Genomic DNA, 27,794 nt, shown 5'->3' on the forward strand with positions numbered 1-27,794 from the left:
TTTTTTTCTCTCCACAGATGTCTGCTGTCTTGCAGTGTATTTGTAACCATTTACGTTTTTATTTGATTTCCAGCATTCACAGTAATCTGCACATGTATTAACTCTGGTTTATCTACCATTGTAAATGATCGTGTACCAAACATCATCATCAATCAAAACCAATACAATAACAGCAGCCTCAGCTGAGTTGAGGGTGAGGGTTGCTGTTGTTGTCGAAGTGTACCACACTGTTCAGTGGAGCAGTACCCTCTGCTTGCTGGAGTAGTGCGGTCTGCTTTCAGCTGGTGATTGTGTTGTAATCAGGAAATAAAGCAAAGTTGCTGCTGGTAATTGCCTAGCTCATGTCTCCAGCTGGTAGCTGTCTATTGTAATCCTCTCTCTGTGGTTCACTGGCTGTCGATTGTTGTGATACTTGCCTCAGAAAGGATGTCACTTGGACAAGTTCCCTGGGCTGTGCTACTGAGAATTTCCAGGGGCTACTGAGAGGGGGGAAAAGAAAAGTTCCCAATCTGCTTGCACTTTGTCTTTCTCTCTCCTGAGCAAACATTTTGATGCAAATAACCCTGCCTTCCTGCAAACTTGGAAAACCTTTAACATCTCACTGAATAAAAGAGTGCTTTGGGATTTATGTAATTAATTTTATTAAAGCTTGTGGTTCCTGGTCTGCCTTTTGCATCTGTTTGAGATGCTGTTCAGGCAGCTGGGTCATTGGATGATGGTATTCCCAGCAGTGGCTATCAGAAGTTATTAGATGGTTTTTACCATGTGTCAGTCTAAAGAGAAAATAAAAGGATGGAATTAGTTAGGAGTCAAATCCAGAATTTTCCAGGCTGATTGAGCAATGCTTACATTCTCAGCTCCCTCTTTCTACATTGACACGAGTTTGTAAATGGGACATGGACTATAGAAACAAGCCTGGCTTATGCCAAGGCTGTGTTTCAGTGTCACTTCCCCAACCTGACGCTCTGTATCAGATTAAATCCAGAATGAACCAGATTGCTTTGCCCTTGTCTTAAATCAGGTGACAAAGCAAGTGATGTTGGAGTGGGGATTTGACCTTAAACACTCAAAATTATTGCTGTCCTTTGATAATGATCTGGGATATGGCTTTCATGCAAAGGATTGTGTCTTGGGATTGCAGTGCTAGTGCTGGGGGAGTGAGCGGGATTAGGTCAGCTCCACGATGACGCTTTCCTGGTTGCTGTTCCTTTTCAGACACAGCCAGTTGTTAAACTCCAGCACGTAGTGGAGCTGTTACACTGCACCACGTGAGACCAGTGCTTTACCTTCCTAATGCCACATCACTGCAAAGCACTTAACCATCATGAAGTCCTAGAAGAACACAAAACAGTACAGTACAGGCTCTTCGGCCCTATGTCGTGTTGACCTTTTATCCTACTCTAAGATCAGACTAACCTACGTACCCTTCATTGTACTATCTTCCATAAAACTCAATCCCCCTGCTAATGAAAGCCAACACACCATATACCTTAACAACTCTATCAACTTGGGTGGCAGCTTTGAAGGATCTATAGACACGGACCCCAAGATCCCTCTGTTCCTCCACACTGCCGAGAATCCTGTCTTTAACCCTGTATTCTGCATTCAAATTCGACCTTCCAAAGTGAATCACTTCACATTTTTCCAGGTTGAACTCCATCTGACACTTGTCAGCCCAGCTCTGCATCCTGTCAATGTCTCATTGCAACCTACAACAACCCTCCACACTATTCACAACTCCTCCAACTTTTATGTAATCGGCAAACTTACCAACTCCCCCTTCCACTTCCTCATCCAAGTCATTTATAAAAATCACAAAGAGCAGAGGTCTCGGAACCGATCCCTGTAGAACACCACTGGTCACCGAGCACCAGGCTAAATACTTTCCATCTACTACCACTCTCTATCTTCTATGGGCTAGCCAATTCTGTATCCAGACAGACAGGTTTCCCTATATCCCATACCAACTCACTTTCTGAATGAACCTACCAGGGCAACCTTATTAAATGCTTTGTTAAAATCCATGACCACCACATCCACTTCTCTACCCTTCTTCATCAATGTATTTAGTCCCATCCTCAAAGCACTCAATAAGGTTTTGAGAAATGACCTGCCCCCACAAACCATGCTGACTATCTCTAATCAAACTACGGTTTTCCAAGTAATCATAAATCCTGTCTCTCAGAATCCTCCAATAATTTGCCCATCAAGACGGACTAGTCTGTAATTCCCAGGGTTATCCCTATTCCCTTTCGTGAACAAGGGAATAGCATTTACCACCCTCTAATCATCTGGTACTACTCCAGTGGACAGTGAGGATGCAAAGATCATTGCCAAAGGCACAGCAATCTCTTCCCTCACTTCCTGTAGTAACATTGGATGTATCTATCCTGATGTTCAAAATTTCCAGCACATGCTCCTTCCTAACATCAACCTGTTTGAGCATATCAGCCTGTTTCACACTGTCCTCAGAAATGACAAGGTCCCTCTCACTAGTGAATACTGAAGTAAAGTATTAAAGTAAGGACCTCCCCTGACTCCAGACACACATTCCCTCCACTGTCCCTGATTGGCCCTACCCTCACTCTGGCCATCTTCTTGTTCCTCACACAAGTGTAGAATGCCTTGGGTTTTCCTTAATCCCACCTGCTAAAGCTTTTTCATGCCCCCTTCTAGATCTCCTAAGTCCATTCTTCAGTTCCTTCCTGGCTACCTTGTAATCCTCAAGTCCTGTTTGATTCTTGCCTCCTCAACCTTGTCAGTTTCCTTCTGCCTCTTGATTTGATGTTCCACACCTTTTGTCATCCAAAGTTCACCCTACCATCCCTTCCTTGCCTCAGTAGGACAAACCTGTCCAGCACTATCAGCAAGTGCTCCCTACACAACCTCCACATTTGTCATGCATTTCTGAGAATATCTGTTCCCAATTTAGGTGACCCAGTTCCTGCATAATAGCAATGTAATTCCCCTCCCCAATTAAATATTTTCCCATAATGTCTGCTCTTATCCCTCTCCATGACTGTAGTAACGTCAGGGAGATGGGGTGACTGTCACTAAAATGCTCTCCCATTGAGTGATCTGACACCTGACCTGGTTTGTTACCGAGCAACAAATCCAATATGGCCTCCCCTCTAGTTGGCCTATCTACATATTTAGTCAGGCATCCTTCCTGGACACACTTGACAAAATCCACTCCATCCAAACTATTTGCATTAAGGAGGTTCCAATCAATATTAGGGAAGTTAAGTTCACCCATGACAACAGCCCTGTTACTTCTGCACCTTTCCAAAATCTGCCTCCCAGTCTGCTCCTGCATGTCTCTGTTGCTATTGGGGGGCACCTATAGAAACCAAGCTGGAAATTTGTGTTGCAGACGTTTCGTCCCCTGTCTGGGTGACATCCTCAGTGCTTGGGAGCCTCCTGTGAAGCGCTTCTGTGATCTTTCCTCCGGCATTTGTAATGGTTTGAATCTGCCGCTTCCGGTTGTCAGTTCCAGTTGTCCGCTGTAGTGGTCGGTATATTAGGTCCAGGTTGATGTGCTTATGGATGAGTGCCATGCCTCTAGGAATTCCCTGGCTGTTCTCGGTTTGGCTTGCCCTATAATGGTAGTGTTGTCCCAGTCGAATTCATGTTGCTTGTCATCTGTGTGTGGCTACTAAGGATAGCTGGTCGTGTCGTTTCGTGACTAGTTGGTGTTCATGGATGCGGATCATTAGCTGTCTTCCTGTTTGTCCAATGTAGTGTTTTGTGCAGTCCTTGCATGGGATTTTGTACACTACATTGGTTTTGCTCATGCTGGGTATCGGGTCCTTCGTCCTGGTGAGTTGTCGTCTGAGAGTGGCTGTTGGTTTGTGTGCTGTTATGAGTCCTAGTGGTCACAGGAGTCTGGCTGTAAGTTCGGAAATGCTCCTGATGTATGGTAGTGTGGCTAGTCCTTTGGGTTGCGGCATGTCCTCATTCCGTTGTCTTTCCCTTAGGCATCTGTTGATGAAATTGCGGGGGTATCCGTTTTTGGCAAATACATTGTCTCGGTGTTCTTCTTCCTCTTTTTGCAGTTCTGGTGTACTGCAGTGTGTTGTGGCCCTTTTGAATAGTGTCTTGATGCAACTTTTGTGTGTGTTGAGCTGGTACACTCTGGGTTCATCACCCTTATTCCTGACACTTCTTGCGTTCCAATCGACACACTTCAGCCTTTTGCCCTCTGAAGTGCCTATCCCTCCTCATAGACTTCCCACACACTGTATCTGCTTGTCACTATGTACTCCATCCTCTGATCCATAACTCCAGTTGTCATCCTTCTGCCAATCTATTTAAGCCCTCCCAAAGAGCTCTAGCAAAACCTCCTGCCCAGGATATTGGTGCCCCTCCAATTCAGGTGCAACCCGTCCTCCTTGTACAGATCCCACCTCCCCATCTGGGGTCTCACTTGTGACTACAGACTCTCCTGTCTGTTCCTCTCACCACTATCGCTCTCCTTTTATTCCCCCCTTTTCCTTCTGAGCCACAGAGCCAGGCTCAGTACCAGAGACCTGGCCACTGAGGCTTTCGCCGGTAGGTTGGACCATAACCTGGTGCTGTGAGATTTTTAACAAAAGGGTATACTTATTGGTGAGGGAAACGGCCCAGGGGCGCTCTTTCCCTTTCCTGACAGTTACCCAGCTATTTTTATCCTGTAATTTGTGAGATGGCCTCCCTATAGCTCGTCTCTGTTACCTGCTCAGCCTCCCAAATGTTCATCCAGTTCCAGTTCCCTACTGTGGTCTGTGAGGCTTGCTTTATAAATACAAAGTTATTTTAGAATTCTAACACAGCTTTCAGCTGACCAGTCTAATTCCCACCTCTATCTTTTTGCTCAGTGAGTTAGTAAGATAATCCAGGCAATGAGAGACTGAAGCATTGGTTCAGAATCCTGGAATGATATCCAGCAGGATAGTGGCTGTAGGTGCCCTCCCTCATCACTGTACAGGTTCTTGCAGCCCGTGATAACTCTCCCATCAAACAGCATTAACCTGCCCATCCACTGGGGAGTAAGGATTATCACAGTCAGGGAAGGAGTGTTCATGAGGATCACCTGCCCGAGGCTTGAACCAGTACCACAGCTCAACTTCTGTAACAGTATAGTGGGGAATGGAGATTCAACACCAGTCTAAATATCAAACTCAGGATAAATGTAACAACATCACTGTAGTGTGTTATAAATCCTCAATTATAACAACCCATCATTAGGTAGATATCACTTTAGATGCAGAGTGAAGCTCTCCATTTTCTGTTCAAAACATTTCTCCCAAGCCCCAGCACCAGGGACCCAGGTTCAATTCCACCCTTGGGAGAATATTTGTATGGAGCTTGTACATTCTTCCACTGTCTGTGTGGATTTCCTCTGGGTGTTCCAGTTTCCTTCCATAGTCCAGGAACGTGCAGGATCAATGGTTAACCATGAGAAATGCAAGGTTATAGGGATAGGGTAGTGGGGTGGGTCAGTATGGACTCAATCAGTTGAACTGCCTGTTTCCACACTGAAGGGATTCTATGATTACCCCAATTTCCTATTCACAAACTTATCTAAATGTATTTAAATGTTGTATCTATCACTTCCCCTGGCAAGTCATTCCACATACGAACCACCCTCTGTGTGAAAAAGATGTTCCTCAGGTCCCTTTTAAATCTTTTCCTTTCACCTTAAAAATATACCCTCTTTTACCTAGCTCCAGCCTAGGTAAAAGATCTTTGCTATTCACCTTATCTATGCCCCTCATGATTTTATAAAGCTGTACGAGGTCACCCTTCAACCTCCTACATTCCAGTGAAAATAGTCCCAGCCTATCCAGCCTCTTCTTATGAGTCAAACCCTCCACATCCCGGTAAATCTTTGCTGAACCCTCTCCAATTTAATGAAATCCTTCCTTCCTTGTCTCCTACAACAGGCAAATCAGCTTCTTGTGGAGGAGTGTGGTGGCTGCTAACACCTGTGCACCACTAGACAACAAGACAGCCTAACAGCCCAGAAGAAATCCATTTGGCCATTTTACCTGTGCTAACCAAAACAAAAGCCAGCCTAATTCCACCTTCCAATTTCTGGTCTGTATTTCATTCCCAGTTTTTAAAAAAGTAATTCCGGTTTTTGTCTCCGCCTCCCTTTCACACAGTGAGTTCCAGCCTTTAGTACTCTCTGAATTAAAATAATTTCTCAAGTCTCTAATCCCTCTGCTTTAAATCCATGCCTCACTGCAAATGTAACAGATCCTCCATACTGTTATACTTTCAAATAAATCTGTCTTCTATTTCAAAGAAGATAACCCAGGCCAATCCAATCTTTTCCTCAGAACTAACAATCTCCTGAATCTCTCCTGTACTGTCTGTGGTGTGATCACCATTCATCCTGTAATGCAGTACACTGGACCTGAGCTATAGCCAGATTACTGTGATAGTTCCAGCCTCAACTAACAATGTGAAAGATCCTGTTTGCTGCCTTGACCATGTTATCTGTCCTGTTACTTTGATCTGTGGACATTCACGTTGAGGCCAGTACTGGCACCCCACTTGTAGTAAGAGATGGGGAGACAGTGGAGCAGGGGGAACCGGCCAGAGGTTGGACACACTGAGTCAGTGAATGTAAAACTCACATCAGAATCTGAGGCATTGGACATATGTTTCACCATCAGCTCTTTCCTGGTGCACTCAATACTTTGGCCTGTTGAAAGAGAAAGGAAGTTCTATCAGTAATGGTGCTGCTGTACTTACCCTGTTGATTAGAGACTACAGTCTGGAAAGGACTGTGTTACGATTGAGCCCTCCACTATCTCTGATGAAGGAGCTTCGCTCCGAAAGCTAGTGCGCTTCCAATTAAACCTGTTGGACTATAACCTGGTGTTGTGTGATTTTTAACTTTGTACACCCCAGTCCAACATCGGCATCTCCAAATCGTGGAAAGGACAGCTGACTAATTGACTCAAGTTACTGATGACCCCCATTAAACACCATTAACTTGGCCAAACCTTGGGGCAAAATATCACTGTCCTTGTATGCTTTGTAACTAACTCTCAGATTATTGAGCAGGAAGTTGATATAAATTAGTACAGACATGAATGTTTGGCATTCCTGATGACTCAATCAGGTCAGCAGCTCTGCATTCCTCACAATCCAAGGCTGAAACCTTCGGTTCTCCTGCTACACACGGCTCAGTAGCAACACTGAACTTTATCATTCCCAGTCAGCTAAGAAAAACTGGCAACTGTTCCACGAATTTCAGTGTCCATGTAGACAATCACATGATAAGTTATAATTCCCACTGAGTATTCGTAAGGATGGTGACTTCCATCTTTTGTGAGCTCTCTCTCACTGATGACCAGAAGTGAGTTAGTGCCAAGCACAGAATACACCGAGATCCCAACTCCTCGCTAGTGTCAACATGGGAGAAGTTTCTGTTTGGAATGAGTCTTTATCCTCCCACTCTGGGCCGCAGAGGAGATGGTCATCTACAATCTCAGTTCTTTGCAGTATTAGTACATTAATCAGGGATAGAGGGAGGATCCAAGAATGGGAATTAGAATTAGGAAGCCCTCAACCTTGGCTTCAAATCTAATTGTTTGTGACTATAAAAATATTGTATGAGAGTTTAGGTGTTGTGTTAACTTCTGTTTCTAATCAGATAAATCTCAAGTTGGATACGATTTTTAAAAAAAGCATAGAATTAATATTGTTCAACTGACCTCTCTTAATTCTGGCAATGGTATTGTTTTGTTTGTTGGAATAACAAAGGTTCTGAATCTGCTCCTGCATATCAATCATTGCTAATCTGTGTGGAAATACAAGTGGGGAACATAAATGATTACAAGCTCCAGTAAGGCAATTCTCATTCTCACTCCAAACGTCCTGTTCATTTTCTTTGGGATGTTCCCATTTCCCACTCTGCACCATCTCTAACCCGAGGACTGCTGCTTTCTGCTGGTTTTGCACCACGAGGACATTCGGTATGACCTGAGATGATGAGTGACAGCTGGCAGAACATCACAGCCAAGCCTAACCCTCTCCTCTTGTTCCTGCACAGGTCACTGGAAAGCAACCACAAGCAGAAATCAAAACCTGGCTGAGTCCAAGGGACACACTGACCGATTACTGTTAGAGCATTCTTGCTGCTCTGGTATGGATCAGTCTTACCCCCGATTGTGTAATGTTAAATGCACTGTCTATTCCCACAACATCTCATCCACTCTCTTGTTCTCTACCTTACAATCACTTTCTGTGCCACCTACTTAATGTCTTTCAATTCCTGTTCAGGATCCAGTGATTGTACTTGTCTGCATCTCTGTATTAGTCTCTCTAGAATCTGTATTGAGGGGAAAGAGCACAAGAGGTTACTCTGAAATACTGAAGCCAGCCATAAAACCCAACAGCATTGCTGTCATTGGTATTTGCTTTAGCTCCATCATACAGTGCATTGCCTTCCTTCTGTATGCTGAGTAAGACAGTAACAGTGATGGGGATTCTGCAGGCAGTTTGTGTCCTTGACCCAAGAACAGTATCAGGCAAGGTTCACACACCTGAGATTAGGAAACATTGTGCACTTTTACATATAATTGTCTACAAATGAGTGATCTGGGTGTCCTGACCAGGACTTCCACTCAGATTCCAGTACCTCCATCATATGCCTCAGATATCCATATATAAAGTTACTGGTAATTTATTTGTTTCATGCCTGGCCTTGTAGTTTAAATCCTTCTCTCAATGTGTTTGTCATAAACTGCACTGCTCAGTGAAGCCCCCCACCGAGATCCACAGTTGTGTGACTGCATGTCTAATGGATACTCCCAAATGGACAGAAGTAAACTGGGAATGCTAAATCAAGAAATCTCCCTGCGTAAATGGATGGAGCAAGATCTCTTTTTTTTCCTTTTAAATTTAACCGCCACACTACCGCCTAACTGCGGTAGTGTTTATTTTTTCCCCAGCACCCATGGTGTGTGTGCGTGCAGGTGTGAGACACAGTGAGAGACACAAGGTGTACAAACCTTTATTCAATTTCCACCACCAGGAAGATAGGAAAACACCCGTGTGGCCAGTGACAAGCACTGCCCTTCACATCAAAGGGCAATGCTGTGTGATCAAAACAGTGAAGGGGAGGGTAGGGACTAAATCAAAATAGAGTGGAGGGGGAAATAATACACTCCACTCCCTGCGGCGCCCACCTCTCCCTGAACAACTCCAGGGTGTTGGTGGACACCGCGTGCTCCTTCTCCAAGGACACCCGGGCTCTAACGTAACCCCGGAAGAGGGGCAGGCAGTCGGCCCTAACGACCCCCTCCACGGCCCGCTGCCTGGACCTGTTGATGGCCAGTTTGGCCAGGCCCAGGAGCAGACCCACGAGGAGGTCTTCAGACCTGCCCTCCCTCCTCCGTACCGGGTGCCCGAAGATCAGGAGCGTGGGACTGAAGTGCAACCAAAAGCAGAGGAGGAGGTTTTTGAGAGAATCAAAAAGGGAGTGCAAACGCTCACACCCAATATATACATGGTCCACGGACTCCACAGCGCCACAGAACAAGCAGTTGGGCTGGGAGTCCGTGAACCACCGCAATCTGCGGTTGCAGGGGACTGCTGCGTGCAGCACCCTCCACCCCAGATCCCCAAGAGAAAGGAGGAGGACTCCCGCGTAGAGAGCCCTCCACTGGGGATCCCCACCGCCCGGTGGCAAATGGGCACGCCAAGGCGTGTCCGGATGGTGGATGAGGGAGAAGAGGTGGACGGTGTGCAGCAGCAGTCTATACAGGGCCTTCCTTTTTACCCCCTGGAAGGGAACAAAATTAAAATTCCGGAGGCGGCTCAGGTTGTGGGGCACAGGCTCCCGCGGGAAGTATGGGACCTTGGGGCCAATGTGAAATTCCGTCCGGGCTGGGGTGAGCGCGGACGGGATCCCACCGCACACCTGAGCGTCCTCCAACTGATGCACCACGTCGGGTCCGAGCACCGCCGTTTTAAGGCGTTGGATGGCGGTGGCCACGTACCGGACGTCTACCGCTGCCCTGCTCGCTACGTCCTGCGGCAGCATCCAGCCCAGGCCCCCAGCACCCAGCACGTCCCCGACCCTGGTCACCCTTGCCGCCACGGCCCAAGATCTCTTAACTGAGGTAAGAGGTATGGCTAACAGAAATCAGTGGTTTTAGTAATTAGAATAGGCTAGGAGTCAGGTTTACAGTTCTCCAAAAGCCATCTCCTACACAGCCCAGTGCAGCATTTGTGCTTGGAAATGGATGGACAAGGAGAGGACACTTCAGTAGAGGATGGACAAGGAGGGGACATGTCAGTATTAAAACTAGCAACAAGCCAGATGAAACAAGTTTATAAAACTGCAGTAAGAACATGTAGGTGCTACGAACTTGATCTCTAAGGTGCACATGGTGCAACAGTTAATAAACTGGAGATAACTTTATTTAAATCAGACTGAAAGGCACAGTAGTTTTCACATAGCTATACCTGATTATATTTCTTCTGATTTTGTCTGAGTATTTTGCAATCTGTCAAACTGCTCAACAGATCATCCTCTTGAATAGCTGCAACCAAAAAAAAGTGACAAATATTGAATGCACTTTCACTTTATTCCTAGTCTTGGCTTTCTGTGAATCACCCATCATTAACACAAGTGAATGGTCACCTGGGTAGGGAGCATGGGAGGGGATGAGTGGGAACAGTGAGGAGATTTGCTTTCATTACTTTTGCCCGTTGCTTAATATATCCATTGTCCCTTACACCAGACTGAGCTGCCACAGAATGATGCACAAATGAACAATTATTCAACTGCCTGACTTCATTTCATGTGGATTATCAGATGGGAAAGACTTCATAAAGTCATAGAGTCACAGAGATGTACAGCACAGACACAGACCCTTTGGTCCAACCCGTCCATGCCGACCAGATATCCCAACCCAATCTAGTCCCACCTGCCAGCACTCGGCCCATATCCCTCCAAACCCTTCCTGTTCATATACCCATCCAAATGCCTCTTAAATGTTGCAATTGTACCAGCCTCCACCACATCCTCTGGCAGCTCATTCCATACCCATACCACCCTCTGTGTGAAAAGGTTGCCCCTTAGGTCTCTTTTATATCTTTCCCCTCTCACCCTAAACCTATGACCTCTAGTTCTGGACTCCCTGACCCCAGGGAAAAGACTTTGTCTATTTACCCTATCCATGCCCCTCATAATTTTGTAAACCTCTATAAGGTCACCCCTCAGCCTCCGACATTCCAGGGAAAACAGCCCCAGCCTGTTCAGCCTCTCCCTATAGCTCAAATCCTCCAACCCTGGCAACATCCTTGTAAATCTTTTCTGAACCCTTTCAAGTTTCACAACGTCTTTCCGATAGGAAGGAGACCAGAACTGCACACAATATTCCAATAATGGCCTAACCAGTAGTTAAAGTTAGGTGCTGAGGTGAAGGGTCAAACCCTCAAAATCCTGCCAATTTTCCCTCTGCCCGTTCTTTTCCTTGACTGAATGCACTCACGGACTCATGGGACCTATTTCCCAGACTGCAGCTATCAAAACCTGGAGCTGGATTGTGGGAAGCATTAAAATCAAAACCACCGCAGTCCTGATCCAACATGCAGACGTGCTGCCTGATTTGGGAGGGGGTCAATGGGAGGGAGCGGAACTTCTGACACTTTTTTTTTCTCTAGTTTTGGGGTGCTGAAACCAACGGCGATGTTCTAGCTGCACCTAAGTGGTGACCTGATCAGGCTGGAATTCGCCACATGTTTAGGGGTCAGTTGCACTCTGCTCACTTTGCCAATCGGAGCACTTAGATGAAGCTGTTTTGCCATTTTTCCAGCTGAAGATGGGGGTGTCCTTTAAACAGACTCAATCCCTCTGCCTTTCCCTGCTGCTTTAAGTTTAAATAATATCACAATATGCACAATGTAGTAAAAGGGATGAAATTGGTCAGCTAGTACTTTCAAACAGGTATTAGCAAATATGTGTCCAATCCAAGATCAGGTTCACCGCCCAATATCTTTTAAGGATCAAATCATATTGACACAGGAATTATGACTTGCTTTCCAATGTTATTGATTCCCGTGAAGTGTTGTTACTTTGGAAGGTGTTCCAGCCTGACATTTACTGGATTCTATCACAATAACTTGCGGTCAACACCAGTGTGGTATTAATCTGTTGGTACCAAACTCCAACAGCGCCTGGACCTGCTGGTTCCCCAGCCCAGTATTTAAACCATCAACCAAACACACATCACAAAGTGGGTAAAGGATACTGACTTAGCTTTCGGTTAATTTGTTCTATCTCTTTCCGCAATGATTCACATTCCTCCCATAGAAATTTTTTACTGTAAAAGAAGAACAAAAATAACCGAGTTAATCCCTTGATTCTGACATTGTTGGGGAACATTTTATGTGGAGGTGGAGCTCTCCCCATGTGGATGACGTGGAACCACATGTCCCTCTACCATGTGATCATTTGATTTCGATTGATACCTGATCAATTGTTAATTGTTGTAAAATTGTCCCCATCCTTTGTGAATCTGTGCTATCGATCAGCAGCACTTAAAGTTCACTGAAGTTGAGGAACACAAAGCTAGAGCAAGAGAAGGCCATTCAGCCCATCAATTCCACTGGGTTGGGTTGGGTTGGGGGAGCAGTCTGTTGGGGTGTTCCTCAGAGGGTCGGTGTGGACTCCATGGGCCAAATGGCCTGCTCCCATACTGTAAGGAATCTATGATTCCTGGGATGAGCTATCACTGAGCACTGACTAGTTTTAGTCTCAGAAGTCTTTCTTTCAGTTTACATCACGTACCTCTCGTGTATTTCTGCAGCAAGTTCTTCAGCATGGTTGCTGGAGTCTGTTGTCTGGACTTGGTTCTCCATTTGCTGGACTGGCTCCTGTATTTTGGTCAGACTTGAGGACAGTTCTTTCTTCCAGTCTTCAATTTTTCTGTCTATCACTAAATTAATCCTGTCCTCTTCAATATTACTGCTCATGCTCAGTCTCCTCACTTCAGCTGTGGAAGACAGAAGTAGTTTCCAATGGGATGAAAATGGTTATGGTGTTGGTCAGGTTTTGGCTGGGGAAATGGTGGATCACCACTTCCTACAGGCAGCAGAGTAAGTCAGCAATTGGGCTGCATTATGCCATTGTTTATGTTACAGTCACTCCCCTCTCCACTGGTACCTTTCCTGTAGCATTCTGGTACAACAAACAGGGGCAAGACCTATACATTCAATAGGAGGGTAGTGTTGCAGAACAGAGGGACCAAGGGGTTCAGACACATAATTCTTTGAAGTTTGCATCACATGTAGACAGGGTGGGTAATAGGTTTATAAAATAATGAGGGGTGTACATAGGGTTAATGGTAGGTGTCTATTCCCTCTGATGAAGGATTTCAAGACTAGGGGACATAACTTAAAGGTGAGAGATTTTAAAAAGGCACAGGGGACAAATCTTTTTTTTAAACACAGAGGGTGGTTTACGTGTGGAATGAGCTTCCTGAGGATGTGGTGGGTGCGGGTATAGTTACAACATTTGAAAGACATTTGGATAAGTCCATGAATAGGAAAGGATTGGAGGGATATGGGCCTGGAGCAGGCAGGTGGGACTCGTTCAGTTTGGGATTATGGTCGGCATGGACTGGGTGGACGAAAAGGTCTTTTTCTGTGCTGGATGAGTCTATGACTCTAGATCCCATTTTACAAAAAGAGCTGGCATCGTAAGTGTGCACAGACTTGACTATGGAGGGTCAACACTGCTACCATCTCCATCCGCACCTTACCATGTATCTGCCAATCTAAACTTGTCCTTTCATTGATAAATATAAACACAACCAAAGCAAACCGTCACTAGGGCTTAAATACAGAACATGCTGGGGAGGTGGTGGTGTACTGGTGTTGTCACTAGACTAGTAATCCTGAATCTAGGGAAATGGATTCAAATCACACCATAACAAATACAATAAAAATCTGAAATAAGGAGCTAGGTCCAGTGATTATTGTCAATTATTGTAAAACCTCATGTTGTTCACTTCATGTTCTTCAAGGGAGGAAATCTGCCATGCTTGCTTGGTCTAGCCAACATGTGACTCCAGACCTAAGCAATGGTGATTGACTCTGGGATGGGCACTGAATGCTGGCCTATTCAGTGATACCTACATGTGATACACAAATGGTTTAAAATCTGTATTTCTCACACTATAATTGTTGGTGTGTCAAATCACTGAGCCACTGGCTCCTCTAACAGATGTGCAGACATCTTTGGGTAGTGCTAGAGCTGACCAACAAGAAACTCCTGAGAAATGTAGCTAACAGGATGCGACAGTACTGGCCAGTTCCTGAAGCCTGCCCTTGCACATCCCAGTCATTCTCTGCCAATTCCTATTATCAGTGTCCCACCTGCCTGGCCTGTGTACATTTTAGAGATCCATGTCCTACCCTCCAATAGTCGGATCTGCTGCTGATGGTGGCTTCGCTCTTTTGCCAGGAGGCTCACTGTTTGGTTCAAGGATTCAATGGTCTAGGAATAAAGTAAACTGTCAGAACAAGATCAACCATGTATCTCATTGGCACTGCACATTATTACAAGACATGACAATTTCAGTTAGTTACACAGAGATAAGATTAATTAGGAACATACTAGCATCTGTTTTAAGAGACTGGGAACAGATTAGGTAAGTGAACAGATAATGCAGGGGAGGTGTAAAGATGGAACAGAGAGTGGAGAATGAGTTACAGTAGAGGTTAGCTAGAGGTAGGTTCATGTGGGCAGCACAGTGGCACAGTGGTTAGCACTGCTGCCTCACAGCACCAGGGACCCGGGTTCAATTCCACCCTCAGGCGACTGTCTGTGCGGAGTTTGGAAATCCTCCCTGTTTCTGCGTGGTTTTCCTCCAGGTGCTCCGGTTTCCTCCCACAATTCAAGGATGTGGAGGTTAGGGTGGATTGGCCACACTAAATTGTCCATAGTGTCCAGGGATGTGCTGGCTAGGTGGGTTAGCCACGAGATATGCAGGGTTATAAGAATAGGCTGGTGGGGTGGGTGGGATACTCTTCAGAGGTTCAGTGTGGACTTGATGGGCTGAATGGCCTGCTTCTACACTTTTGGGATTCTATGATTAACACAGCATTCCTCAGTACTCAGTGAGTATGTTCTCCTTTCTCACAAAAGTACACAAAAAAAAACCTACATTCCCACTCATTCGTATTGAACAAGCCCCACTCTGGTTTGTATCTGTGATACATTTCCTTCATTTACATGGCTGTGTATCTGGTCTGATATCTCAGTTCCTACCAGCATTGCAATATGCAAAGGGCCACTCCATCAGGTGGACATAAACCCAACATTCAGACTTGGATCTCCCACTTGCTAGTCTTGGGACAATAACGACATAGGAAAAAGCGAGGATGCTGGAGATCAGAGTCAAGAGTGTGGTGCCAAAAAAGCACAGCAGGTCAGGCAGCATCCGAGGAGCAGGCAAACTGAGGTTTCAGGTATAAGCCTTTCATCAGGAATGTGGCTTGTGGGGCAGGGGGCTGAGAGATAAATGGGAGGGGTGTGGGGTTGGGGAAAGGTAGCTGAGAAAGCGATAGGTAGATGAAGGTGACGGAGAAGGTGATAGCTCGGGGTGAGGTGGAGCTGTTAGATGGGAAAGGTGATGGACAGGTCAGGAGAGTGGTGCCGAGTTGGAGGCTTGGGACTGGGATAATGTCGGGGGGGGGGTGGAAATGAGGAAACTGTTGTAATCCACATTTATCCTGTGTGGTTGCAGAGTCCCAAGGCGGAATATGAGGTGTTCTTCCTCCAGGCATCAGGTGGTAACCGTTTGGCTGTGGGGGAGGCCCAGGATCTGTATGCCCTTGAGGGAGTGGGAGTTGAAGTGTTCAGCCACAGGATGGTGGGGTTGGTGGGTGAGAGTGTCCCAGAGCTGATCTCTGAAATGATCCACAAGAAGGAGGCTTTGGTAGTGGCAGGGAAAGGTGCCAGGAGTGGGGTGTGGGTTTGGAGGAGGGGGGGGGGGGTGGAAAACATGACCTGACGAGGGAGTCACGGAGGGAATGGTCTCTCTGGATAGAGGTGGAGAGCAAAATAAATCTCTGGTGGTGGGGTCCATTTGTAGGTGGTGGAAGTGGCGGAGGATGATGCAATGTAAACGGAGGTTGGTGGGGTGGAAGATAAGTACTGGAGGGTTCTGTCCTTGTTGCGTTAGGAGGGATGGGGTTTAAGGGCGGTGGTGCAGAAAGTGGAGGAGAAAGCTGGGAAGGGAAGTTGCGATCATGGAAGGAGGAGGCCATCTGGGATCTTCTGAGGTGGAATTGGTCTTCCTTGGAATGAATGCAGCGGAGGCAGAGAAATTGGGAATAAGGGATAGTATTTTTACAGGAGGTAGGGTGGGAGGAGGTGTAGTCTAGGTAGCTGTGGGAGTCGGTGGGCCTGTATAGATGTCCATGTTGGTCAGTCACCGGAGACAGAGATGGAGAGGGCCAGAAAGGGGAGGGAGGTGTCCAAGATGGTCCAGGTGAATTTGAGGTCGGGGTAGAAGGTGTTGGTAAAGTTGATGAACAGTTCAACCTCCCTGTGGGCGTAAGAGGTAGCGCCGATATACAGTCATCAATATAGCAAAGGAACAGGTGGGGGGTGGCGCTGGTGTAACTACGGAAGATGGACTGTTCCACGTACCCGACAAAGAAGCAGGCATAGCTGGGTCCCATGTGGGTGCCCTTTGACTTGGAGGAAGTGGGAGGATTGGAAGGAAAAGTTGTTGAGGGTGAAGGGTTTGGAGGAAGTGGGCCTCACCCTCAACAACGTTGCCTTCCAATATTCCAGGATATTCCAGAAAGGATGCAGCTGGTCCAACCACTTAGTTTTAAACAAAACAGAATTTATGTAAACACTACGTATGGAACACGAACAAAGGAGAACAGAATTTAGGATAACAACTTATCTGCAAACCTGACTGACTCTATTGCAACTTACTGAAGAACTATTCCAATTTCCTGCAACATTCCCATAAACACCTCTTGGCAAAAAAAAAAGTGAATTCAAACCCAGGTTCTTACATGAGAGATGTTAGAGAGAGAGGATAATCCGGGTATCATTTACTGAAGCAGGTAGCTGCTTCTCTGTCCCCAGCACTCCCTAAGTGCTAAAACTAAACCAAACTAGAAAAATCTCTGAACGAGGAGAACTGGCCGTTCCCCTTTCATTTCACAATTGTTTTAAAAAACTTAAAGGTCTCCTCTGGTTGTTGATTCAGGCAGTGTCTGGCAGCCATGTGAGCACCTCTGCCTTTTACAACCCCTTCGGAGAAAAAAACAAGGACAACATAACCTTGTTAAAGGAGCAGCATTGTCGCATTGTGGGTATGGTGTTGGATGTTCACTGTTCATGGTTTAGATACTGTCAATATTCAGCAGGAAGCTAGAGTGAGACTTGAACCTGTTACCTCCCTGCTCAGAGACAGGAATGTTACCCCTGGAAGGCATGTGTTACCCAGACAATAAGATACAAGGAGTGTGTTACAGAGGATATCATGATAGTAGAAAGGTGCTTTATAAAAAATACTAGACCACGAACAGCAGGTGCCTAATCATTTATAGCACTTGATTTGGAGTGTCACGGTGTGTTCCATAGGCTATGTCACATGTGGGCAACAGTACAAGAGAAAGAAATAACTTGCAGAGTCAAAAGAATAAAGTTCACTTTGGCCTGAGCCTTACTCTGGTTTGGACTTCAATGTGGAACTTGATGACCTCGAGCTCATCCATCAGGTTCTTACTGCCAGGTGGAGATCCCAAATGGTTGTCAGTGAAATTCCGCACCTTATTAAATGGAGGGTCTGCAATACAAGCAACGTTCAATCAGATCTGCTGGTCAAATGGTGTCATTCTTTGAAATCAAGTTAAACACTTGTGCTGGTGGACAGCAGGTTTGATTGAACAGCAATATGTATCTGTCCCCACCTTTCTGGTGACAGCCGCCAAACTTCAACGTCTGCTGCAATGGAAAAAGAAATATTAGGGAAAAGAATATCAGTGTTTCAAAACTACCATCGAGACTCTGAGACTGGCTCTACCAGATCCATTCTGTACTCTACACACAAACAGACTGGGTGCCCTGTCAGCTTACTATACCATTTTGCCAACAATCTTACTCCCCCTCTCCTTATCCGTTTCTTTTGAAATCACATTCAGAATTAAAGTATCTAGTTTTTAAATGTCTCAATGAGTTCTGGATTAATGTTCAGATTTTTAATTATTCACACCAGGGCCAACCACATGTACATGCCTGTTCTGCTAGCTGATATCAGCTGACTACAGCAGTCCAAGTAACTGAACCATTAGGGGTTCCTCCTCAATTGCTATCCAGTCTGTCCATATGGGAGAAACTGGAAATCAGAGTCAAAAGCACACCAGGTCAGGCAGCATCCGAGCTGCAGGAGACTCGACGTTTCAGGCATAAGCTTTTCATCAGGAATAGCTCTCTATATGGCCAATGTGCGGATGAAATGTAGGTGGCCTCCCCTCCCCTTGATCGGAGTGAACACTTTTCCTGGATCAGTTTTGGGAGTTTATCTTTAATAATTCAGAAATTTCAAACAGATTGTCTTGAAGGAAATTTCCATAGGAACCAAACCCAATCACCTCTAGATTCCGGAATCCTAAAATCATCTTAAGTTTCCCTGTATCCCAGCTCTTTCCTAAATTAGGAAGGATGATTATACAGTGTTGCCATAATGCAGAATACCTAACCACCCAGGGTGAACAGGAGCAGCAACTGTTTGTGCCAACAGTTTTGGTGACCAAACATTCTTTTGCAATTTGTTTTAGGCACAGCTATAAACTGAGAAATTGTCCCAAATCAGCACAGCATCTCAATATCTGTCAGTGCTCTGGGACCAGAAACACAAGTAGTCAAGCAATGATCGTAACATGCTGTTTGCAGGAGGAAATAGTAGGTGATGACTCTCGCAACTCAATTCCCATTCAGCCTCCTCAACTGGTTAATGGGCAACAAGATGAGGCCATTCGGCCTCTCAGGTCTGTTAGAGAGGGACAGGAGGAGGCTATTCAGCCTCTCAGGTCTGTTACAGAGAGACAGGGAGAGGCCATTCAGCTCCTTGTGTCTGTTACACAGGGACAGGAGGAGGCCATTCAGCCTATCGGGTCTGTTACAGAGGGAATAGGAGGTGACCATTCGGCCTCTTGGGTCTGTTACAGAGAGACAGGAAGAGGCCATTCAGCCTCTCAGGTCTGTTACAGAGGGACAGCAGGTGGCCATTCAGTCCCTCATGCCTGTTACAGAAGGACAGGAGGAGGCCATTCAGCCCCTCATGCCTGTTACAGAAGGACAGGAGGAGGCTACTCAGCCTCTCGGGCCTGTGACACAGGAACAGGAAGACGCCATTCAGCCCCTCAGGTCTGTTACAGAGGGACAGGAGGAGGCCCTTCAGCCTATTGGGTCTGTTGCAGAGGGATAGGAGGAGGCTATTGAGCCCCTCATGCCTGTTACAGAGGGACAGGAGGGCGCATGGTATTGGGGGCAAAGTACTAACTTGGATTGAAAGTTGGTTGGCTGATAGGAAACAAAGAGTAGTGATAAATGGCTCCATTTCGGAATGGCAGGCAGTGACCAGTGGGGTACCGTAGGGATCAGTACTGGGACCGCAGCTTTTTACAATATATGTTAATGATATAGAAGATGGTATTAGTAACAACATTTGCAAATTTGCTGATGATACTATGCTGGGTGGCAGGGTGAAATGTGAGGAGGATGTTAGGAGATTACAGGGTGTCCTGGACAAGTTAGGTGAGTGGTCAGATGCTTGGCAGATGCAGTTTAATGTGGATAAATGTATGGTTATCCACTTTGGTGGCAAGAACAGGAAGGCAGGTTATTGCCTAAATGGAATCAATTTAGGTAAAGGGGCAGTACAGAGAGATCTGGGTGTTCTTGTACACCAGTCAATGAAGGTTAGCATGCAGGTACAGCAGGTTGTGAAGAAGGCTAATAGCATGCTGGCCTTCATAACAAGAGGGATCGAGTATAGAAGCAAAGAGGTTCTTCTGCAGCTGTACAGGGCCCTGGTGAGACCACACCTGGAGTATTGTGTGCAGTTCTGGTCTCCAAATTTGAGGAAAGACATTCTGGCTATTGAGTGAGTGCAGTGTAGGTTTACGAGGTCAATTCCTGGAATGGCGGGATTACCTTACACTGAAAGATTGGAGCGACTGGGCTTGAATACCCTTGAGTTTAGAAGACTGAGAGGGGATCTGATTGAGACATATAAGATTATTAAAGGATTGGACACTCTGGAGGCAGGAAACATGTTTCCGCTGATGGGTGAGTGCCGAACCAGAGGACACAGCTTAAAAATGTGGGGTAGACCATTTAGGACAGAGATGAGGAGAAACTTCTTCACCCAGAGAGTGGTGGCTGTGTGGAATGCTCTACTCCAGAAGGCAGTGGAGGCCCAGTCTCTGGATTCATTTAAGAAAGAGTTGGATAGAGCTCTCAAGGATTGTGGAATCAAGGGTTATGGAGATAAGGCAGGAACAGGATACTGATTAAGGATGATCAGCCATGATCATATTGAATGGTAGTGCAGGCTCAAAGGGCAGAATGGCCTACTCCTGCACCTATTGTCTATTGAGGAGGCCATTCAGCCCCTCAGGCCTGTTGCAGAGTGACAGGAGAAGGCCATTCAGCCTCTTGAGTCTGTTACAGAGGGACAGGAGGATGCCATTTAGCCCCGTGTCTGTTACAGCAGTACAGGAGGAGGCCATTCAGCCCCTCAGTCCTGTTACAGAGGGACATGTGGAGGCCATTCAGCCCCTTGTGTTTGTTACAGAGGGACAGGAGGAGGCCATTCAGCCTATCGAGTCTGTTATGGAGGGACAGGTGGAGGCCATTCAGCCTCTCGGGTCTGTTACAGAGGGACAGGTGGAGGCCATTCAGCCTCTCGGGTCTGTTATAGAGGAACAGGAAGAGGCCATTTGGTCTCGAGTCTGTTACAGAGGGACAGGAGGAGGCTGTTTGAATAGTAGCCAACTGAGATTACCTGGCCAGGTATCTCTGCATTTTCTGGGCCAACAAGCAGTTGTTCCCTAATGAGGTAGAAAAGAGCTAGTTTGGGAGATTAGCAGTAGTGATGTTAAGGTCTGATGTTAAGGGATACAGTCACTCTGTGCTGAAGTCTGTGAATGCTTCTGTGCCAGAAACTGGCACTTTTACCAAGGTGGAGATGTCAAGATTGGGTGATGTGTTTGAATACAGCTGGAAGTGTAAGGACTGGCTGACGTTTCATCCTGCTAGCAAGGTGCTAGATGATAAAGGGTGTCACTGAGAGACAGGGAAACAGTTTTGCTATGATACCACAGGAATGTTCACTGGCTCCACTTGTTTCAGCACGATCCAAGTTATTTTGTTGTATCACTGATTGTAGGTCCTACTGCTTGCAAAGTCCTGTAGTTAGAGTACTATGTACAGTCCTGATCACTATATTATAGGAAGCCTGGCATCACACATAACAACAGAAAGGAAGCTTACTGGGAAATTGCCAAAATTGGAGAATGATGGCTCTGAGAAGATTATAAATTAGGAATATCTTGATTGAAGCAGCAGAGGCTGAAGGGAAATTTAATTGAGGTATGTAAAATTATAAGGGATCCCAGATAGTTAGCAAGGATCTAGTCTCCTCAGCAAACAGGTTAATAAGCAGGCAAAACAAACTGAAAGATATTTACAGAAGAATTGGAGTTGAGAACCTCTTTCCATTCAGTGGATTGTAGGGTTGTGGAACTGACGGTCTGAAACCGAAGCAGAAACACTCTAGCATTTAGAATGGATCAGTGCTGAATATTCTTCAGTTAGCACTGACATGATGTGGAGAGGGCGAAGCCATCTTCTGTAACTGATTTCTATGATCTACAACAACAGTTTATATTTACATGGTGCCTTTAATGTAATCACATCTTCAGGCATGTCAAACAAAGTATGACACTGAACGACACAAGGAAATAATCAGTTCGAGGGCCAAAGGCTTGGTCAAAGAGGTAGGTCTTAAGAAGTGTCTTTGAGGAGGAAAGTGAAGTAAAGAGGTGAAAGGAGAGAGAGAGTGAAGAGGATATTTCTGAGCCTGGGTTCCAGGCACATGGTGAAGGAATTACAACTGGAAATACAGAGGCCACAACTAAAACAGCACTGATTAACTTAGAGAATTTTGAGGTTGCAGTAGATTACAGAAAGAGTGAGTAAGGCCAGGAATGGCTTTGAAAAAAGATGATAAGTTTTAAAATCAAGATGGTGATTAACTTGGAGCGGATGTAGGGCACCAAACACAGGGCTGAGACACAGAGCATGGTACATGCTTCAAGTTAGGAAACAGGAACAGAAGTTTAGAACAGCACAAGTTTGCAGAGGGTAGAATGTGTTGGAATAGTCAAGTCAAAGGAAACAAAAGCATGGATGGGTTGAGACAAGCAAAACTGAAGTGTGTTACAGAGGAGCAAATGGCGGTGTTAAAGATGGCATGAATCGGTCAGAAATTCAACTCAGGGTCAAATGTGACACCAAAAATCTGTGAATAGAATTCATACTCACTGTCCCTTTCAGGCCCTCCCTGTGATGATCACAGCTTGCTGCTTTTAACTTTATAGACTGTTGCCTCAAGACCACAAGGTGGTGCCCAACTTGAGCAACACTGACTTACCATGGTATCCCCATCACTATCAGTGGTGATCCGAGACATGAGTGAAATATCAGTGTTCATCTCTCAAACCTAGCAAACTGTAAAAGCAAAGGACAAAAGTTCATCACAGCATTTCATAGATAGTTTCACTAGATATTGCTCCTGTCTTTACCATAATCTCAGTGACTAGTTATAGAATTTCTCCCAGGGGAGCAGCATTTGTCACTAATCTCTCGTGCTGTTGTGAGCCACCCTCTCGAACCATTGCAGTCTGTGTGAACACGCTCCAAGTGTCTGGGAGAGAGTTTCAGACTCTGACCTATTGATAGTGAGGCTAATTACATTCTGAAAGCTCCTAATTTCTTTCAGCAAACATTTTCGCCATTAGCAATTACTGCTAAATCTCTGTCTTTGTTACTTTCCATCTTATTTACTACAATTAATTGTCAAATAACTGAAACTATCTAATGAATACATTGAGAAAGTTGCATGATTTAGAATGAAAAAGTTAAAACTAAATTTCAGTGCACTGTGGTGTCTTATCCATGGTAAAATGCATGTTTTGGAATGTCAGAATAAATTCAGCAGTTAGAGAACCGGAAAGCTGTCTCTGACACATGCTGCTATCATGTGTGATTCCTGACCAAAATCTCTGAAATTTATGTTCTTCGTAAGTGATGACAGGTTACAGTAGGAGACAGGAGTAGCGAACTCAAGAAAATTATGGGCCTTTGGTTGTTGAGAGTTTTGAGAACTTATACTGACATGAACTAATCCCTTATTTTAGTATATACATCTCTGCAGTCACAACCTTTAGTTCAGCAGCAGTGCAAAGATCTGGTTCATTACGTATTGCAGAAACGAACTTCCGGGAAGGCCCAGGAGTAGCGCTTTACACAGTTTGGCAATAATCTACAATGACCATTAAACTCCTGCCTTTAGTCTCTGATCTGACATCATGGCTGAGGTGGGTCCCCACAATATGTTCCCAATTTGTGTGATCCCTTGACTGATTGACAGTGATCTTTCAAAAAGATGACAAGAGAGCAAGTCCATTCTGTTCATCTTGGGCAATCCAACGTTGGCTACATCGATTCTAATACTTAGTTATTTCTTCATTAATCCAAGCTTCTCACCTCCACTATTCTATCTGGAAATCTATGTGTAAGGAAGGATTTTCCCAGCTTGTTTTCTGTTAATCTATAACTGTGTTTGCTGTTATACTGCTCTCCCAACTTAATTGGAAATTATTTTCCAGATCTCTTCTTTTCTTCCCAACTCATTCTCCACCTTATTCATTATCCCAGGCTGCTCATAGCCAGTGGCAAAGTACACCAGCCTCCTGTCTCTTCATCACCATCAGGTTTTGAATGTTTCTCTATATTTTAGTAAACAGAACTAGGTACACTGTTCATGATTGGATCAATACCCATTCAATTCCAAAAGGATTTCCTCTGGTTTTACATCTTGGTTCAATATTTTATTTGCATTGGTCACTGTTGAACCGGTTGAGAGGTACATCTTTTTGTTTTGCACTCATCAGGACATACGAGAATATCACATTTCAAATAATTACAACAATTTATGTTGCAGGAAAAAGGGATGTTGATTGGTTGGCAAATCATCTGAGATGAATCGAATCATTACATTAGGAAGTCTAGTTTCCCTAAGGTCCTGTGCAATTAAAAGAAGATGCATGGCTTGAACATTTACAGTGAACAGATCTCGGTATGAATCTGTGTCACTGTTGACAAACATAAAATGAACAATATCACGAATTTAACTGATTATCTTAAATTGGTTTTAACATAGTTGCATTCAGAATATTAGGGACTGTTCAGCAACTTATGCCTAGTTGAGGAATCACATCTAACAGTAGACATTTTGCTTTGGGTTTTGCAACTACTGGCTAATTGAGTCCAATCTGTACTCTGCCTGGAATAAATAACTGAAGCAAAATGCTGCTCAATATGATCAATTGATCACTGGAATGTACAACCCTGGTACCTGACATCACACCAATGCTGAAATTCTTACACAATAATGCTCAATTTTGTGGGAGATGAAAGTTTCGGATCAATGTCAGGATCTTGTTAGTGGGGACTATCACTCATGTAGTCACTGCATTGTCGCAGTGTGAAGAATAATGAGGCAATGCACATGTTGTACAGACCAGCAGCCATTGATAAAACAAGACATAAAACAACATCACTTGAGTGTGTTTGGAACATTCCAGAAACAGGTGGACACAGTGCGCCATGGGAACGAATCTATCATATATGTCACACCGCAAATTATTCTCACAGTATGTCGATTATTTAAATTTCCTCTGTAAGACATTATGCTTGCCTGTGTCAAATGTCTCATGGCTCAGCCTACTTACACATGTTGTTCACTGTCTCTTCATAAGTAAGTGCTTTTCCTGGATTGGGTGTAATATTACACACTTCACAAACTTGCAATGTGATGATGTAGAGCAGAAACTCTTAATCCTTGAGTTACTCTACCCAGCTGCGTCTCTTGTCTCCCAGCTTGACATAACATCTCCAATAGGTCCCTGCTCTTCAACTTTGAGCCCAGGTGAATATAGAAATTACAGTGAATTATGTTGTGAGCTGCTCTTTCTCCAAAGCACATCAGCAACAAGGCCCAGGCAGCTTCTAACCCTGCTCATTCACTCGGGAGTCATGGTCTTTCTTACTCACTCTCTGAGTCTTATTGTTATCATCTGCACACTATTGAAGTGAAATGAGATGACTCAATGGAAAAGCATTTTACCCTTCTCCTATTGAGTCTTTCTGCTGAATCCATCCTCTGCACTGGCAGCCTTCTTCTCAACAACTTTGAAAGATGCTGCTTTCAGGGCTCAGGTCCCCACAAAAACCCTGCCACATGACCTTAGTGTGTGTGTATGTGGTGAAGGGGCTGATAGTGACTGTCTGTGTTGGTGAGTGTGATCATATATATGGGTGAGGGGATTACGGGCCATTTACTCATGGAATGTGGGTGTCACTGGCCTTTATTGTCCATCCCTAGTTACGCTTGAGAAGGTAATGGTGATCTACCTTCTGAAATCTCTGCAATTCATTTGGTGTTGATTAGCGAAAACTAATTAAAGTGTATGTGTGAGTGTATGGAGGAGGAAGAGAGGAAAGATGGAGAAAGAAAACAGTCAAAAGAATGAAAAGTTTAGTTGGGGACTTGTAGCACATTAAAATCAATGATGTCATGATTGACCTTTAGCAGTGGTAGTACAGTCAGATACATTAGGGACATTTAAGCAACTCTTGGATAGGTACACATAAGATAGGACAATGAAGGATATGTAGGTTAATCTGATTTTAGAGTAGGATAAAAGGCCAGCACAACATTGAGGGCTGAAGGGCCTGTGCTGTGCTGTACTCTTCTATGTTCTAAGTAATGTTGAATGCAAATGTTAACATCAACAGTATTCATTGCTTCATGGCCAAGTTCCACAGAGTGGCTCAGTTGAAGTAATGAGCTGACGAGTACAGAAAGTAATAACCATTGTTAAAAATAAATTACTTTAAAACACTGATTTTAATATTTATAATGGTGTACTATATTTCATCTTTAATCTGTAAATTTTGATAATTATATATTGAATGTCATTTATGCTGTTTTACTTCTGATGCCATCAGGGGTCACATTCCTAACTTTGAAGAGTTAAATAGTTTGGGAAGTATTACTTATATATCATATCAAGTCCTAACTCTTACACTGGATTTCACAGCTTTGATCTCAACATAGTGTTCCATTTAATGACTTATTTTTGAAAGCTACAGAAAAAAAATCAGAGGGGCTTTGTATTGGGATGACAAGGTGATGAGTCAAACTGGATATTTCCCTTGTCCGTTCATGTTGAATGCTGTTTATTAGGTCACTATGATCCTGATTTTTCAGTAATTCAATTATATCGAACAGTACTGAAGATTAACAGGTCAGTAGTCACTTGGTTTTATTTGTCATCTTATTTGAAAATGGGCACCTGACTAGTCTGATTTCCAAACCATTGTCCCATCCCTGGATCACACCAAATTTGAAGGGAAATTATTTCTGATGTGTGCTTAATTTATTGCCTACAGTCATGCTGAAAGTACTCTGTGGAGATATTAATGTTATTAAGGGATACAGGGATAGAGTGGAGATAAAAGATCAGCTCTGATCAATCTGAACGGCAGAACACGATCAAAGGGCTACTTTTTAAAATTCATTCATGGGAAGTGGGAGTTCACTGGCTAGGCCAACATTTACTGTCCATCCCTCATGGCCCAGAGAGCAGTAAGGAGTCACCCACATTGCTGTCAGTCTGGACTCACATGTAGACCAGACCTGGCAGATTTCCTTCCCTAAAGAACCAGACAGATCTATCCTTGACAACCGATAATGGTTTCGTGGTCATCATTAAACACTCACTTCCAGATTATTATTGAATTAAAATGCCACCATCCGCCATGGCAAGATTCAAACCCAAGTCCCCAGAAAATTACCTGGGTTTCTGGATTATAGTTCAGTGATAATACCACTAGGCTACTTTCTGGGGCTTTATACTGTGGTATACAAGAAGGAGAATTCCAGGATTGTGACCCAGCAGCCATGAAGAAGCAATGAGACCTATCCATCTTCATGGTGTGGTATTTGGGGATGTTTTACTGTTTATAGTAACCATTTACTAAATGGTTTACTTGATTTGAAGACTGCAAAACAAATCATTGTCAAATGTAAAAGTATGACCCTATAGTTAGAAGTTCTATGAATATAATGCAATTATAACGAATATTCAACTTGTGAGGTTTCAATTCGTTTCGGCTCAAAATCAGTTTTAAATTTGTTCTTAAACATATCTTTTGATTTTTTTCCTTGCTGCCCTAACTCACTTACCTGTAGTAGCTTTGCACCACCACCAGACTTCAAACCGTGTGATTAAACACAAACGCATTACGTCGGCGCTGAATGGTTTGTTACACAGCAGCCCCCGTAAGACCGGCAAGGGGGGCGGGGCTAGCGGCCAGTCTCTCAACCAAGCTTGGGGAGAGGAGAGCGGGAACCCCGCCCGCCTGTCTGTGATTGGCTCCATCACCGGAAGGTCCGGGCATG

At 44.6% G+C, this 27,794-nt stretch overlaps 1 protein-coding gene across 2 annotated transcripts; it reads right to left on the minus strand.

Annotated features, from left to right (window-relative positions):
* Positions 1-27,688, minus strand: LOC140468198 (coiled-coil domain-containing protein 159-like). Of its 2 annotated transcripts, none has more exons than XR_011955613.1 (11): positions 27,579-27,688; positions 22,698-22,774; positions 21,733-21,795; positions 17,950-17,983; positions 17,707-17,825; positions 14,425-14,506; positions 12,797-13,001; positions 12,262-12,329; positions 10,468-10,544; positions 7,710-7,795; positions 1-6,691 (listed from the first exon to the last, which is right to left on the minus strand). XR_011955613.1 is itself a non-coding variant. In XM_072564435.1 (11 exons), the coding sequence occupies exons 2-10, from the start codon at positions 22,755-22,757 to the stop codon at positions 6,659-6,661; spliced, it is 741 nt and encodes a 246-aa protein (XP_072420536.1). In that variant the 5' UTR covers positions 22,758-22,774; positions 27,579-27,688; the 3' UTR covers positions 1-773; positions 6,624-6,658. The 2 variants fall into 2 exon arrangements, 1 of the variants encoding a protein (XP_072420536.1); XM_072564435.1 differs by lacking the exon at positions 7,710-7,795 and having other exon boundaries at positions 1-773; positions 6,624-6,691.
* Between the last annotated feature and the right edge of the window lie 106 nt (positions 27,689-27,794).

This window comes from Chiloscyllium punctatum, chromosome 46 (assembly GCF_047496795.1).
Source record: "Chiloscyllium punctatum isolate Juve2018m chromosome 46, sChiPun1.3, whole genome shotgun sequence".
NCBI lineage: Eukaryota > Metazoa > Chordata > Chondrichthyes > Orectolobiformes > Hemiscylliidae > Chiloscyllium > Chiloscyllium punctatum.